This window comes from Neoarius graeffei, chromosome 6 (genome assembly GCF_027579695.1).
Source record: "Neoarius graeffei isolate fNeoGra1 chromosome 6, fNeoGra1.pri, whole genome shotgun sequence".
Taxonomy (NCBI): Eukaryota; Metazoa; Chordata; class Actinopteri; order Siluriformes; family Ariidae; genus Neoarius; species Neoarius graeffei.
The window spans coordinates 10,098,563-10,114,603 of NC_083574.1; the positions used below are offsets into that span (position 1 = coordinate 10,098,563).

Sequence of the window (16,041 nt, forward strand, 5' to 3'; positions counted from 1 at the left end):
AGGTCATATTTATGCAGAAATATAGAAAATTCAAAAGGGTTCATAAACTTTCAAGCACCACTGTACATCTAATATATTAGTTTAAAAAAGGTAGTTTATTTAAAAAAAAACATGCATTTTTTTTTAACAGTGCGGTGAACTTCGAAAGTATTCCCCAGACGGAAGTAAGTGTAATTGTTTTTATTGTCTTCATTCATAGAATATGGGGAAATTAATTCCTGGCCAACTTCGAGGTACTTACCATGAGACAACATTTGATATTTTTTTTCATCTCTCATTACCAGAGTGAATCATCCATTGTTGCAGAAAGTAAAGACACCCAAGATGAGGCCATCACTTCTTGGAGCCTGATGGATGTCCTGCCAGAGAGTTCACATCCAGTCAGCAGCCCTGTGAGTTACAATGGAAAACCTATTGTAGGTATTTCTTTCCTGGTAAAGCAATTGGTGTATAAGAATATACCACTCACAAATACTATTTGAAATGTATACATCATTCTTGTTAATTAGTACAATTTTACCAAATACAGTAGACCTACTGTGCTCATTTTTGCTCTTCACAGGAACTCCCATATGTCGATGAAATCTCAGAATGTTTAAAAGCAGACATGGATGTAGCCTGTCAAATGACTATTCCTACAGATGACAAGGAGTATGAGTTCATTTTTTTCTATTAAGTATAACCTGAAAAAAAAATACTCATGAGAGTTACAGACATGCTTGAAAGTTTGTAAACTCTTTAGAATTTTCTATATTTCTGCATAAATATGACCTAAAACGTCAACAGATTTTCACACAAGTCCAAAAAGTAGATAAGGAGAACCCAGTTAAACAAATGATACAAAAATATTATACTTGGTCATTTATTTATTGAGGAAAATGATCCATTATTACATATCTGTGAGTGGCAAAAGTATGTGAACCTTTGCTTTCAGTATCTGGTGTGACCCCCTTGTGCAGCAATAACTGCAACTAAACATTTCCAGTAACTGTTGATCAGTCCTGCACACTGGCCTAGAGGAATTTTCGCCCATTCCTCCGTACAGAACAGCTTCAACTCTGGGATGTTGGTGGGTTTCCTCACATGAACTGCTCGCTTCAGGTCCTTCCACAAAATTTCGATTGGATTAAGGTCAGGAGTTTGACTTGGCCATTCCAAAACATTAACTTCATTCTTCTTTAACCATTCTTTAGTAGAATGACTTGTGTGCTTAGGGTCATTGTATCGCTGCATGACCCACCTTCTCTTGAGTTTCAGTTCATGGACAGATGTCCTGACATTTTCCTTTAGAATTTGCTGGTATAATTCAGAATTCATTGTTCCATTAATGATGGCAAGCCATCCTGGCCCAGATGCAGCAAAACAGGCCCAAACCATGATACTACCACTACAATGTTTCACAGATGGGATGTTTCTTATGCTGGAATGCAGTGTTTTACTTTCTCCAAACATAACGCTTCTCATTTAAACCAAAAAGTTCTATTTTGGTTTCATCCGTCCACAAAACATTTTTCCAATAGCCTTCTGGCTTATCCACATGATCTTTAGCAAACTGCAGATGAGCAGCAATGTTCTTTTTGGAGAGCAGTGGCTTTTCCTTGCAGTCCTGCCATGCAGACCATTGTTGTTCAGTGTTCTCTTGATGGTGGACTCATGAACATTAGCCAATGTGAGAGAGGCCTTCAGCTGCTTAGAAGTTACCCTGTGGTCCTTTGTGAGCTCGCCAACTATTACACACCTTGATCTTGGTGTGATCTTTGTTGGTTGACCACTCCTGGGGAGGGTAACAATGGTCTTGAATTTCCTCCATTTGTACACAATCTAACTGTCTAACTGTGGATTGGTGGAGTCCAAACTCTTTAGAGATGGTTTTGTAACCTTTTCCAGCCTGATGAGCATCAACAACACTTTTTCTGAGGTCCTCAGAAATCTCCTTTGTTCGTACCATGATACACTTCCATAAACATGCATTGTGAAGATCAGACTTTGATAGATTCCTGTTCTTTAAATAAAACAGGGTGCCCACTCACACATGATTGTCATACCATTGATTGAAAACACCTGACTCTATTTTCACCTTCAAATTAACTGCGAATCCTAGAGGTTCATATACTTTTGCCACTCACAGATATGTAATATTGGCTCATTTTCCTCAATAAATAAATGAGTAAGTATATATATTTTTTGTCTCATTTGTTTAACTGGGTTCTCTTTATCTACTTTTAGGACATGTGTGAAAATCTGATGATGTTTTAGGTCATATTTATGCAGAAATATAGAAAATTCAAAAGGGTTCATAAACTTTCAAGCACCACTGTACATCTAATATATTAGTTTAAAAAAGGTAGTTTATTTAAAAAAAAACATGCATTTTTTTTTTAACAGTGCGGTGAACTTCGAAAGTATTCCCCAGACGGAAGTAAGTGTAATTGTTTTTATTGTCTTCATTCATAGAATATGGGGAAATTAATTCCTGGCCAACTTCGAGGTACTTACCATGAGACAACATTTGATATTTTTTTTCATCTCTCATTACCAGAGTGAATCATCCATTGTTGCAGAAAGTAAAGACACCCAAGATGAGGCCATCACTTCTTGGAGCCTGATGGATGTCCTGCCAGAGAGTTCACATCCAGTCAGCAGCCCTGTGAGTTACAATGGGAAACCTATTGTAGGTATTTCTTTCCTGGTAAAGCAATTGGTGTATAAGAATATACCACTCACAAATACTATTTGAAATGTATACATCATTCTTGTTAATTAGTACAATTTTACCAAATACAGTAGACCTACTGTGCTCATTTTTGCTCTTCACAGGAACTCCCATATGTCGATGAAATCTCAGAATGTTTAAAAGCAGACATGGATGTAGCCTGTCAAATGACTATTCCTACAGATGACAAGGAGTATGAGTTCCTTTTTTTTCTATTAAGTATAACCTGAAAAAAAATACTCATGAGAGTTACAGACATGCTTGAAAGTTTGTGAACTCTTTAGAATTTTCTATATTTCTGCATAAATATGACCTAAAACGTCAACAGATTTTCACACAAGTCCAAAAAGTAGATAAGGAGAACCCAGTTAAACAAATGATACAAAAATATTATACTTGGTCATTTATTTATTGAGGAAAATGATCCATTATTACATATCTGTGAGTGGCAAAAGTATGTGAACCTTTGCTTTCAGTATCTGGTGTGACCCCCTTGTGCAGCAATAACTGCAACTAAACATTTCCAGTAACTGTTGATCAGTCCTGCACACTGGGCTAGAGGAATTTTCGCCCATTCCTCCGTACAGAACAGCTTCAACTCTGGGATGTTGGTGGGTTTCCTCACATGAACTGCTCGCTTCAGGTCCTTCCACAAAATTTCGATTGGATTAAGGTCAGGACTTTGACTTGGCCATTCCAAAACATTAACTTCATTCTTCTTTAACCATTCTTTAGTAGAATGACTTGTGTGCTTAGGGTCATTGTATCACTGCATGACCCACCTTCTCTTGAGTTTCAGTTCATGGACAGATGTCCTGACATTTTCCTTTAGAATTTGCTGGTATAATTCAGAATTCATTGTTCCATTAATGATGGCAAGCCATCCTGGCCCAGATGCAGCAAAACAGGCCCAAACCATGATACTACCACCACAATGTTTCACAGATGGGATAAGGTTCTTATGCTGGAATGCAGTGTTTTACTTTCTCCAAACATAACGCTTCTCATTTAAACCAAAAAGTTCTATTTTGGTTTCATCCGTCCACAAAACATTTTTCCAATAGCCTTCTGGCTTATCCACATGATCTTTAGCAAACTGCAGATGAGCAGCAATGTTCTTTTTGGAGAGCAGTGGCTTTCTCCTTGCAGTCCTGCCATGCAGACCATTGTTGTTCAGTGTTCTCTTGATGGTGGACTCATGAACATTAGCCGATGTGAGAGAGGCCTTCAGCTGCTTAGAAGTTACCCTGTGGTCCTTTGTGAGCTCGCCAACTATTACACACCTTGATCTTGGTGTGATCTTTGTTGGTTGACCACTCCTGGGGAGGGTAACAATGGTCTTGAATTTCCTCCATTTGTACACAATCTAACTGTCTAACTGTGGATTGGTGGAGTCCAAACTCTTTAGAGATGGTTTTGTAACCTTTTCCAGCCTGATGAGCATCAACAACACTTTTTCTGAGGTCCTCAGAAATCTCCTTTGTTCGTACCATGATACACTTCCATAAACATGCATTGTGAAGATCAGACTTTGATAGATTCCTGTTCTTTAAATAAAACAGGGTGCCCACTCACACCTGATTGTCATCCCATTGATTGAAAACACCTGACTCTATTTTCACCTTCAAATTAACTGCGAATCCTAGAGGTTCATATACTTTTGCCACTCACAGATACGTAATATTGGCTCATTTTCCTCAATAAATAAATGAGTAAGTATATATATTTTTTTGTCTCATTTGTTTAACTGGGTTCTCTTTATCTACTTTTAGGACATGTGTGAAAATCTGATGATGTTTTAGGTCATATTTATGCAGAAATATAGAAAATTCAAAAGGGTTCATAAACTTTCAAGCACCACTGTACATCTAATATATTAGTTTAAAAAAGGTAGTTTATTTAAAAAAAAACATGCATTTTTTTTTAACAGTGCGGTGAACTTCGAAAGTATTCCCCAGACGGAAGTAAGTGTAATTGTTTTTATTGTCTTCATTCATAGAATATGGGGAAATTAATTCCTGGCCAACTTCGAGGTACTTACCATGAGACAACATTTGATATTTTTTTTCATCTCTCATTACCAGAGTGAATCATCCATTGTTGCAGAAAGTAAAGACACCCAAGATGAGGCCATCACTTCTTGGAGCCTGATGGATGTCCTGCCAGAGAGTTCACATCCAGTCAGCAGCCCTGTGAGTTACAATGGAAAACCTATTGTAGGTATTTCTTTCCTGGTAAAGCAATTGGTGTATAAGAATATACCACTCACAAATACTATTTGAAATGTATACATCATTCTTGTTAATTAGTACAATTTTATCAAATACAGTAAACATACTGTGCTCATTTTTGCTCTTCACAGGAACTCCCACGTGTAGATGCAATCCCAGAAGGTTTACAGATAGACACAGATGTAACCTTCCAAGTGACTCTTCCTACAGATGACAAAGAGTATGAGTTCTTTTTTTTTCTATTAAGTAAAATCTGGGAAAAAAAATCCGTCAGTTGCATTTTATATCAAGTCAAACAAACTCAAAGTCCCTTCCACACCAGGATCTGGCTTCCCAGGCAGTCTCCTATCCCAGTACTAACCAGCTCTTTTGAGGTGCATGGTTGCAGCAATAATCTCCATTTTCATAGCCCTTGGCCTCTCACCTACCGTATACAGCTAGGGTTATGGGGGGCACTAGTCCTCGGGTTACTTCCTTACTCACATCTGTATTGCATCGTGCCTTGCCAGATGGCAGTAGGTACCATTTTTACGATGGTCTTTGGTATGACCCAACCACGAGTAGAACTCATGATCTCCTGGTTGAGAGGCAGACACACCAACCACTTGGCCAACTCATGGTTGTATTTTACATATTAGTAAAAAAAAAAGTACTTTATAAATACATGGCTTTTTTTTTGACAGTGCAGTGAACTTCAAGAGTATTCCTTTGACTGAAGTAAGTGCAGTTGTTTTTATTGACTTCATTAATGGAATATGGGGACATTAATTCCTGGTCAACTTTGAGGTACTTACCACTAAACAACATTTGATATTTTTATTCATCTCTCAGAACCAGAGCGAATCATCCATTGTTACAGAAAGTAATGACACCCAAGATGTGTCCCTCACTTCTAGGAGCCTGACAGACGTCCCATCAGAGATTTCATATCCAGTCAGCAGCCCTGTGAGTTACATTGGAAATGCTGTATACGGGTACATGACTGCGACAACCTTTTGTACCTAAAGTCTATTTACAGAAAAATATTGTTACATTTTCAAGCATATCCCATAAAGACCCAGACCCATAACCCCTTTATGGGGGACGTAACACAGACTAAATAGACCCTGTAGAACACAATTCTAGTGTTTTTTTTTTTTCCCAATGGCACCCTTCCTTCATGTAGATCTGAAATGTGACATATATGTCACATTGGGTCTTTAAGATAAATTTATTTTACTAATGTGAATGAATGCAACTGATAGCTGAAACCAAATAAGCTGCTTTTTTATTTGCATCAACATAACATTATAATTGTACATCTTCACTTCAGTAATAAACAAAAATGTAGACTTATATACCTTGCATATATTTGCATTTTTCTTGCATAATTGCACAAAAATGTAAACTGAACACAAACGGTACCTCATGTTAGAGGTCTTTGAAAAAACTGAGTGTAACTCTGGAATACTAATGAACAGAATCCAGTTTTCAAATCGAAAACACAGTTGCTTAACAAAAAATGCAAAACGCTTGTCATAACAGAGCACTACATTTAACCCATATCATTGCTCTTTTAGACTACGGCATGTGATACTCTCTGAAACAATTTCTGTCTTCGGTGAAGCACAGACGCACATCACATTTCTCACACAAGGTGGAGGTCACATTCTTCTTGCAGATTTTGCAATGGCCACGCTTCTTACACTTCACTGGCCAGTGACCAACCTGGTCTAGGCGAACATCACGTGGAAGCCCAGGATGGATTCTGTAGGGGTTTGGTGGTGGTGGTGGAGATGAGCTTGATGGGCGGCCCCTTTGTGTTTGCACAAGTATAAGGCTGGTTGCAACTTCTGCCTGAAAACTTTTGTTTGAGTGGCTTTTCTAGCCCCAGTAGTTTGCAATCACGGCGATAGATCAACCATGCATTAACAAGGCCAAGCATTAGGGTTTGCCAGAAGAGATACAAGTACCACCTCCGTGACCGCATGTTGTACTTGTACCTTGCAACACATGCATCAAGAAGGTCTATACCCTCCATGAATGTGTCGTACTCTTTGATTATGCAAGGTCTGGGGACTTCAACAAATGCTTTTGCTGTTTTACTCCACTGGCGAGCTGTGTCTTCAGGTAGAGCTCCGCAGCAAGATGAAATCATAGTGACAGACTTGTTGTCATGCCACCTGACAATGGCCACCCGGTCTTCTCTCTCCACCATCATGTCAAAGGACCCTCTGCCTCTCTTGGCAAGACTTTTCTCATCCTCAAGCTCACAACCAGCCAACCGATTGTTGTGAAGTGTACCTGTGTAGAAGATCTGTCAAGAAGCTCAAGTACCAGTGGTACTGAAGAAAACAGGTTGTCTGCGAATACCTTGAAATTCTGGTTTGGTGGGAGAGTTTCACACAACCTGAGAACGACGTCACCTCCCATGCCAAATGAGGTTTTTCTCCCAGTGCCACCTTGATACACCTCAAAATCACAGAGGATTCCAGACGAAGTGCAGCGACCCCAAATTTTCAATCCCCAAGGATGGGGTTTTCCTTTCACATACTGCCGTATTGGGCTGTGAGTGCCTCTGAATGGAACCATCTGTTCATCAATTGAATTTGATGAACAGATGGTTCTGTTCAGATGCACTTTTTCTACTTTCAGAGGCTGAAAGTAGAAAAATATTTAGTATGTGTCATTGTTATTGCTATATTATTATTGTTATTGATGGTTATTAATTAATTGATATTGATCTATTACTATTGTATTGTTAATTGTATGTGCTGATGGTTGAAAAGTATTCCTCATGCATTTTATTGGTATTTGTGTTAGCATTACATGCTAATTCTTATTGAGTAAAACATGATGATTGTAATATTTTTGTTTCAATATGTTGTCAAGTTAAGACAAAATAGTTTCTTACTTTAACATCATATTAACTGAAAATACTATGATATTTGCCTAAATGTGACATACGTCACATCGTTTTTTTCACAGCGGTTTTGAGGCTGAAGTCCCTATGTTACATATATGTCACAATGATATTTTTATTACCTGTTCTATATGAAAACACACAGTAAACATAATTCTGACACCAAATATTTACAACAGCATGTCTTATATTTTCATTACAATTGTTAAATGACTCTAAACTTACCTTAAAAATGAAAAAAATACTTTTTAGCATGAGCTGCTCTGACCAGCATGTCTCCCCTTACTGTCAGCCATTACTGGAATGTTTTTTTCACCAAATAAAAGTCACATGACTGGACACATGACCACCCAGGACGTTATACAGGTGCCACACTGGGACTTAATGAAAAAAAAATTACAGATAACAGTTTACATGGAAAATTCTAGACCATCAAATGTCATGTTACACCCATGTAACACTGGGTCCTTTATATATATATATATATATATCATCTCATCTCATCTCATTATCTCTAGCCGCTTTATCCTTCTACAGGGTCGCAGGCAAGCTGGAGCCTATCCCAGCTGACTATGGGCGAAAGGCGGGGTACACCCTGGACAAGTCGCCAGGTCATCACAGGGCTGACACATAGACACAGACAACCATTCACACCTACGGTCAATTTAGAGTCACCAGTTACCCTAACCTGCATGTCTTTGGACTGTGGGGGAAACCGGAGCACCCGGAGGAAACCCACGCAGACACGGGGAGAACATGCAAACTCCACACAGAAAGGCCCTCGCCGGCCCCGGGGCTCGAACCCAGGACCTTCTTGCTGTGAGGCGACAGCGCTAACCACTACACCACCGTGCCGCCATATATATATATATATATATATATATATATATATATATATATGGAATCAGTATAAATTTTAAAATGATAAATTACCAACATGTAACCATATTTTATCAAATATCTAATCTTTACATCACTGTACATAACTTTCTTTTTCCACAGGCACTTCCATTTGTGGCCACCATCCCAGGTGGGGTAAAGGCAGATATGGCTGTCCTGTTTTATGGGACAATTCTTGCAGATTCAAATGAGTAAGGTTTTATCCAACTAAAGAACTATAAATGTGTGTGCATAGATTTGCTTTGACCCAACATTTCACTGTGCATTTTTTTTTCCTTCTCAGGTTTGAAATAAATTTCCAGACATCTCAGTCCTCTGATGATATCGCATTTAATATCAATCCCCAGATTGTTCGTTTTCTGGTGCTAAGCAGTCTCAGAAACGGTAGTTGGGAGACTGAAGATTTTGCTTCAGACAAAGGAGCACCCTTCAATATGCTTATTGTCATCAAATTAGAGGGTTATGAGGTGTGTTTCTTATATTGATTTACATATATTTAAATAATTGAATCTGAGGCAACAAAATAACAAAAAAATTGCCAATTTTCTTCAGGTCTATGTGAATGGCCTGAAATATTGTATGTTCAAGCATCACATTCTTTCAGAGACCATTTCTTCACTTGGCATTCATGGAGATGTTTCCATCAACTTCATTGGTTTTATTGATGTAAGCCATACACATTTTTATTTGCTGTTTAATATTTATTTAAGAAATTTCATGGTGACTTTTTCATGGAGATCTTAACTGGAAAACATTTTTTTTAATCTCTTATCTATTCTATTAGAACTGGAGTAGCTCTTCCATGGTTATGGAAAACATTAAAATCACAGGGATAGAAAGATCATGCTGGAGACCAATACTAATTCCCTCAGAGGTTTCACATCCAGTTAGTAACCCTGTAATTTAAATAGCACATAATGTGGATTTGTGGAATCCATAAATCCATGAAAATTCCATTTGAATTACAATAAAATAAGTGGAATTTTAAGAATACAATCTTACCAACTGATTATTCTTTTACTCCACTTGATTCTCCACTTTACTCTGTCCTAGGTCCTTCCTTATATCGCAGTGATCCCAAGAAAGATAAGACCAGATATGGCTGTCTTGTTCCAAGGGACTCTTCCTGCAGATGCCAATGAGTATGCCTTCATTTTAGCTACTATAAGATATTATAAAGGTTAGAATGAACCGTCTATAAAATACACCATGTAAGGATAAAAAGAAGCAATAATCAAGAACTTAGAATTTTAATTACTGGAGTGACAAAATAAAAATGCAATTTTCAGTATTTTTTTGAATCAAATATTTGAACGTTTTCCTTTTTTTCCCCTGAAAATGTTTACTTGACAGGTTCGCAATACATTTCCGAATGGGTGAGTCTGACAGTGATGACATTGCTTTTCACATTAACCCCCATCTTGGCCAATATGTGGCACTAAACAGCTTCAGAAATGGTAGCTGGGAGACTGAGGAATCTGCCTCCGACAAACCCTTCACCAAGGGAGCTGCCTTTAACATGTTCGTCGTCATTAAATCAGAGGGCTTTGAGGTGTGTACCTTAAATTTAATGCTTCAGTCATTGAATGTGTAGCAGTCTGGGAAAACCCATTGGAGAAACCCTGTGACTAAACTCTGGCAAACAGCCAAAAAACAAACAAACAAAAAATCCCTCATCTTTCTACCCTTTAGTAATACTATAATTATTTGTTGCTGAGATATGTGCAAAAGAGGCAACACTTTTAGCTCAAGGCAACCTAACTTTATATAGCGGATAGTAGATGTGAAGGGTTTTCCCAGATTTTCACAAAAAATACAATAAAAATCTATACTTGGAGCGCTATAAAAGTCCAATGCCAAATTTCCATGTCTGTACAGGTCTATGTGAATGGCTTGGAACTTTGCACATTCAAACACCGCATGCCTTTAGAAAACATTTCTATGCTTGGTATTTGTGGAGATGTTTCCATCAGTTTCATTGGTTTTATTGAGGCAAGTTATGGTTTTCTATTATATGTTTCTTGAAAGTTAATGAAAATATTTTCTAATGAATTCATTTAATTGGATATTTTGTCTCCTATGTCTTTTTTTTTCAATCAGACCTGGAGCAAATTTTCCTTCATCATAGAAAATAATGAAATCACAAGCATGAGAAGCTCAGCTCATCCTGGAGATGTTCATCTCATCAGATGATCTAAACATCATCAGAAGACTAATTCAAAAATTATAGTGGAAGTACAAGTTTTTATAACTGTGCTGGTTTTTGTGTTGTAGTCCTTTTGCATCGTTATATGGAAAAGCATTTCATTTTGCATACATTTTTAATTCCAGCTAAAGTTTTAATTAGAAATAGAATAGTTGTCTTTTGCATAGAAGCATTCAGTTAGGTACTGGAAATAGAGCGAAGACTTTACATTAAGGATGTCTTAATTAACATTATTTACTGCATTAATTAACATAACATTTGTTTTATTAATACTGAAGGTAAACAAAATATAAGTACACAAATTAGTATTGGTGAAATTACAGCAAGGTGGTGTAGTAGTTAGCACTGTCGCCTCACAGCAAGAAGGTTCTGGGTATTTTTTTTTTAAATAAAAAGTTGATTATTTAGTTATTTTTGGATAATCCTTCATTGTTAATGTTACTAATGTTTATGGTTGGCTGATGTTAGAATACAATAGGAGAACAGATATTTTATTGCCATCTGCACAGTTACTGGACAGTAGAGTGTCAGAGTGCAGGCACTTACGGATGTATGTGCAGGGGAGAGCGGGGAGCAAACTGAAAACGAAGCCACATCACAAGACAAGAAGTGTGGTCAGAAAGTAGGCAAGGGTCAGTTGATCAGCAAATAGGGCAATAGGGGCAAGACAGGTAACGTAAACAAAGAGAGATAGCAAGTGTCAGAAATACTAGAGTCAGGCAGAGAATGAAAGGCTTGGTATGGACTGGAAAACACAGAACAACACTTTACATTGAAGGTGTGTGTGTGAGAGAGAGGCTTAAGTAGCATGGCTGATGAGTTTGTGAATAAACGACAGCTGGTTTCAATGACAGGGGGCTCTGTGCTCTCTGGGAGTTATAGTTCTGAGTGGCCATGTTTGTAGTTTGGCTCGCGCTGTCGTTCTCAAGGCCTTTACTGACATAGAGGTACGTTGAAGTTCTTGTGTGTATCAAACAGTGTTTAGCTTTTAAGAAACAGGCAAATAAAGGCAATTAAAAGTGAAGGATATAAAATAAACAATAAATACACACTATGTAAAAATACACATTCTGAATTATTGCACTCTGAATCACTGCACAAAACAAAACAGTGGACTGGGGAAACTGACAAAGGCCTTGTTCACATCTGGTATTAACATGGGTACTGGGTGATCAGGACAGCTCCAAGTACTGTACATCTGTTCATACCTGGTATTTATTATATCTCCACACACATCTTGAAAGAAATCATTTCCATTCCATTTGCAAAGACCTAGTGCATTGTTGCTTTCAACTGATGGGAGGAAGCAATGTATGTCCCATGCCCAGCAGGGTTTACATTAGCTGGCATATGCCATCTTCTTTTCTTTTAGCCAGTATCACATGCAGTTGTCCAGCAGATGAAAATATCTATGGCCAAAATGTCCAGTGGGAAATATCCCAAATAAATAAATAAATTCATTAAATGCCCTGCCATTGTGTGACCTTGCCAAGTCAACTTAAATATAAACTTATATTATGCATACGTTTGGTGTTGCCTCCACTGTTATGGCAGGTTCACTGAGTGTTTGGTCATATGACAAAGTGTTGCATGTACTGAAAATGTCTACCAAGTTTTATGATGATTGGACAAATTGAGAACGAGTTATGGCCAACTTCCTGCTAAGTCCTATCAATGGTGATATGGCCATTTATAACAGAATTGTCAACCTCAGTCCAGAAAGGCTGTATACCAAATTTGGTATTGATATAGTTTTGAAATCCAAAAAGTAGATGACACTGTGCTGTTTATTACATCATGCAAATTAGCAAAAAAAAAAAAAAATCAATTAGCTGTTAGAGAGCAGCAACTGCAAGTTGTGTGTATTCTTCATTCAAGATTACAGGCTTTGAATGCTTTTGAAAATCCTCATCAAAACTAGCTATAGTGGTATTTACTCACCATGGCAAGCTGTTTTAACATTTAACTGAACCACACTCCTATCTGTAATTACATATTTGATATGCATAATAGCATTTCTTCTACTTAAAATGGTATTCTCACTAATCAGAACGGTAATTAAAGGAATCCACATTTACATTCTTACTAGTAAAAATATATTTCATGATATCTACAACTTTGATTATACTAGTTAAAACTAAATTTAAGATATTTAAAAATTCTTAAAACATCTGACTGACTGGCTAATAGGATTATAATTTTGACTCAGATAAATGATATTATGGATATCTAAAATATAACTGTGGATAGTAAATTAACACAACAGTGTTCTGTCTACCTGTTGCACTGATTCCCATCTTGTGACTGTTTAAAAAACTCAGTGCACATTTCAGTTCAGCCATCTTCTCACTGAAATAAGCACATGTTTAATTCACTTTCACATACAGTCCTTTGCAAAAGTCTTAGGCACATGTAAAGAAATGCTTCAGACCAAAAATGGATTAAAAATTATTAAATGAAATCCCCTCATCTCTAGCCGCTTTATCCTGTTCCACAGGGTCGCAGGCAAGCTGGAGCCTATCCCAGCTGACTACGGGCGAAAGGCGGGGTACACCCTGGACAAGTCGCCAGGTCATCACAGGGCTGACACATAGACACACAACCATTCACACTCACATTCACACCTACGGTCAATTTAGAGTCACCAGTTAACCTAACCTGCATGTCTTTGGACTGTGGGGGAAACCGGAGCACCCAGAGGAAACCCACGCGGACATGGGGAGAACATGCAAACTCCACACAGAAAGGCCCTCGCCGGCCACGGGGCTCGAACCCAGACCTTCTTGCTGTGAGGCGACAGCGCTAACCACTACACCACCGTGCCGCCAATTAAATGAAATGTTTCAAAATAAATTAAAAAAAATACTGTAAACAGCAGCATGCTACGGTATAATAAATTAAACAAAGTCAATATTTAGTGTGAGACAACCCTTTGCTTTAAAATAAATAGTAGTCTCAGGTACAATGAGTGCAGTTTTAAAGAAATGAGCTGTAGGTTTTACTGAGCATCTTACAGAACCAGCCACAGTTCATCTGGACACTTTGACTGTCACATTCGCTTCTTAATTTTGCACCACAACCCAGCAGCCTTCGTTATGTTTTCTTTTTTAATCTGAAAAGTGGTCTCTTGTGTAATATGCTGCTCAGATACAAGCTTTTTTTTCCTGTAATATTTAATTTTGTGCTGGAAAACAAATGTTTGGATATCTAAAATGTTTTTGGACAGACTGTAGAAGTCATAACATCGAAATTTATAACAAAGTTTTTATGAAAAAAAAAGGTGGCCTCAGACTTTTGCACAGTACTGTTTAAAGGTAGTCTGAACCACGTAGTCATGACTTTGTAGTTAGGAAAATGTGGTATACCTAATGTTTTGATAATTTTTGTTTATTTCATGGTACATGTTGCAAAAACTACTATATTTTCTTTCTTTCTGGATTCACCAAGGAGATGAATAGTCAGTATTTCTTCCTTTTCAGATGCAAGGATTTGAGACATAAATATGTGATTTAGTTTTTCTTGTCCAATACTACAACATATACAATCCTCATGTGCTGCCGTTCAATATCAAATTTTGTTGTTTAAGCTAATGTTTTATCCTTGAATGTATGAAAGACTCATATTCAGGGACAGAAGGCTGTTCACTTGAAACTGAACAATAAACCAAATTCATATTTCGACTGCAGTAGGGCAACTTAATTTATAAAGATCACAGTATGAACAATTAAAAATTTTTCACAATACATAATAAATCCAAGACAGGATAGATCACAATCATCATTGGTCATTGTAAGGTTATTACCTAAGAGTTTTAAAATCCAACACAAGCAAATGTATATTTTAAATTGTACATTTTAAATTGGATAAATAATTACATTATTATCCTCTGATCTATACAGACCCATGCATGTGCTCTTAATAAAACCATTGGGAAAAGTCACGTGACTGGGCAGATACAGATTTTTGAATCTGGTCTGGAAAAAGCCGTATGCAGTCCTGGACCTGTTTCCCTCGCTTCTGCCATTTTCATTTTGCTCTGAATTAGTACTTTGAAAAATGAGCGACACAACTGAGTACAGTGAAAGTGAATTTTATTATCCAGATGATTTATCAGACACAGACCTAATTGAACAAGGTTAAATCTCAACTCATTATCTCTAGCCGCTTTATCCTGTTCTACAGGGTCACAGGCAAGCTGGAGCCTATCCCAGCTGACTACGGGCGAAAGGCGGGGTACACCCTGGACAAGTCGCCAGGTCATCACAGGGCTGACACATAGACACAGACAACCATTCACACCTACGGTCAATTTAGAGTCACCAGTTAACCTAACCTGCATGTCTTTGGACTGTGGGGGAAACCGGAGCACCCGGAGGAAACCCACGCAGACATGGGGAGAACATGCAAACTCTGCACAGAAAGGCCCTCGCCGGCCACGGGGCTCGAACCCGGACCTTCTTGCTGTGAGGCGACAGCACTAACCACTACACCACCGTGCCACCTCCAAGGTGAAATTGTCAAAGAAAATGAAAAAAAAAGTACTTTCAAGTAAAGAAAATCACTTGTTTATCCAAGGACAACAACAAGAAAACACTGTTTAAAAAAAAAAGTATGACCTGAACATTTTCAAAAGATTTCTTGCTGAAGTTAAAGAGACATAACAGTCATCCCCTCTAAGGAGCGAGAAAGCTTGCTATGGAGTTTCTATAGACAAGCGAAGAAAAAAGGAAATTTAAACTACAAACCTGACACTTTGTCTTCCTTTTTACAAAGTATTCAATGCTACTTTGATGACAACAACAAAAGTAAGATAAATATTTTCCACTGTGTAAGTTAAAAAAGGTCATATGATAAAATGCTTACTGACATGACTTAGGTCAGGCCGGATGGGAAAATATTTGGCTCTTGGTCATTTGTATGACCTCGAGCCAAATTTTCCTGTACGGCCCTCCCACTCAGTCAATAATATTGGATTTGTCAGCTAAAATACTTATGATATCATACTTGTTTATTGTTCAGCAGATCTCTCCAATATTCATTGTTGGTTCAATTACTTTTTTTTGCCATTTGAAAATAAACATAGCTGCTG

General features: G+C 37.7%; 1 protein-coding gene across 8 annotated transcripts in view; it reads left to right on the plus strand.

Moving 5' to 3' along the window:
- Positions 1 to 12,016, plus strand: part of LOC132887733 (uncharacterized) — a 51,974-nt gene extending 39,958 nt beyond the window's left edge. For 5 of the 8 annotated variants that reach the window (XM_060923280.1, XM_060923279.1, XM_060923285.1 and 2 more), the window contains exons 24-42: positions 131 to 164; positions 285 to 416; positions 563 to 651; positions 2,386 to 2,419; positions 2,540 to 2,671; positions 2,818 to 2,906; positions 4,644 to 4,677; positions 4,798 to 4,929; positions 5,076 to 5,164; positions 5,628 to 5,661; positions 5,776 to 5,889; positions 8,849 to 8,937; positions 9,030 to 9,213; positions 9,299 to 9,412; positions 9,531 to 9,632; positions 9,800 to 9,888; positions 10,100 to 10,298; positions 10,625 to 10,738; positions 10,847 to 12,016. In XM_060923280.1, the coding sequence (XP_060779263.1) occupies positions 131 to 164; positions 285 to 416; positions 563 to 651; positions 2,386 to 2,419; positions 2,540 to 2,671; positions 2,818 to 2,906; positions 4,644 to 4,677; positions 4,798 to 4,929; positions 5,076 to 5,164; positions 5,628 to 5,661; positions 5,776 to 5,889; positions 8,849 to 8,937; positions 9,030 to 9,213; positions 9,299 to 9,412; positions 9,531 to 9,632; positions 9,800 to 9,888; positions 10,100 to 10,298; positions 10,625 to 10,738; positions 10,847 to 10,939 (1,897 nt within the window). In that variant the 3' untranslated portion in view covers positions 10,940 to 12,016. The remainder of the gene's footprint in view (positions 1 to 130; positions 165 to 284; positions 417 to 562; positions 652 to 2,385; positions 2,420 to 2,539; positions 2,672 to 2,817; positions 2,907 to 4,643; positions 4,678 to 4,797; positions 4,930 to 5,075; positions 5,165 to 5,627; positions 5,662 to 5,775; positions 5,890 to 8,848; positions 8,938 to 9,029; positions 9,214 to 9,298; positions 9,413 to 9,530; positions 9,633 to 9,799; positions 9,889 to 10,099; positions 10,299 to 10,624; positions 10,739 to 10,846) is intronic. The other 3 variants (XM_060923283.1, XM_060923282.1, XM_060923281.1) reach the window with 3 other exon arrangements.
- Positions 12,017 to 16,041: the final 4,025 nt, after the last annotated feature.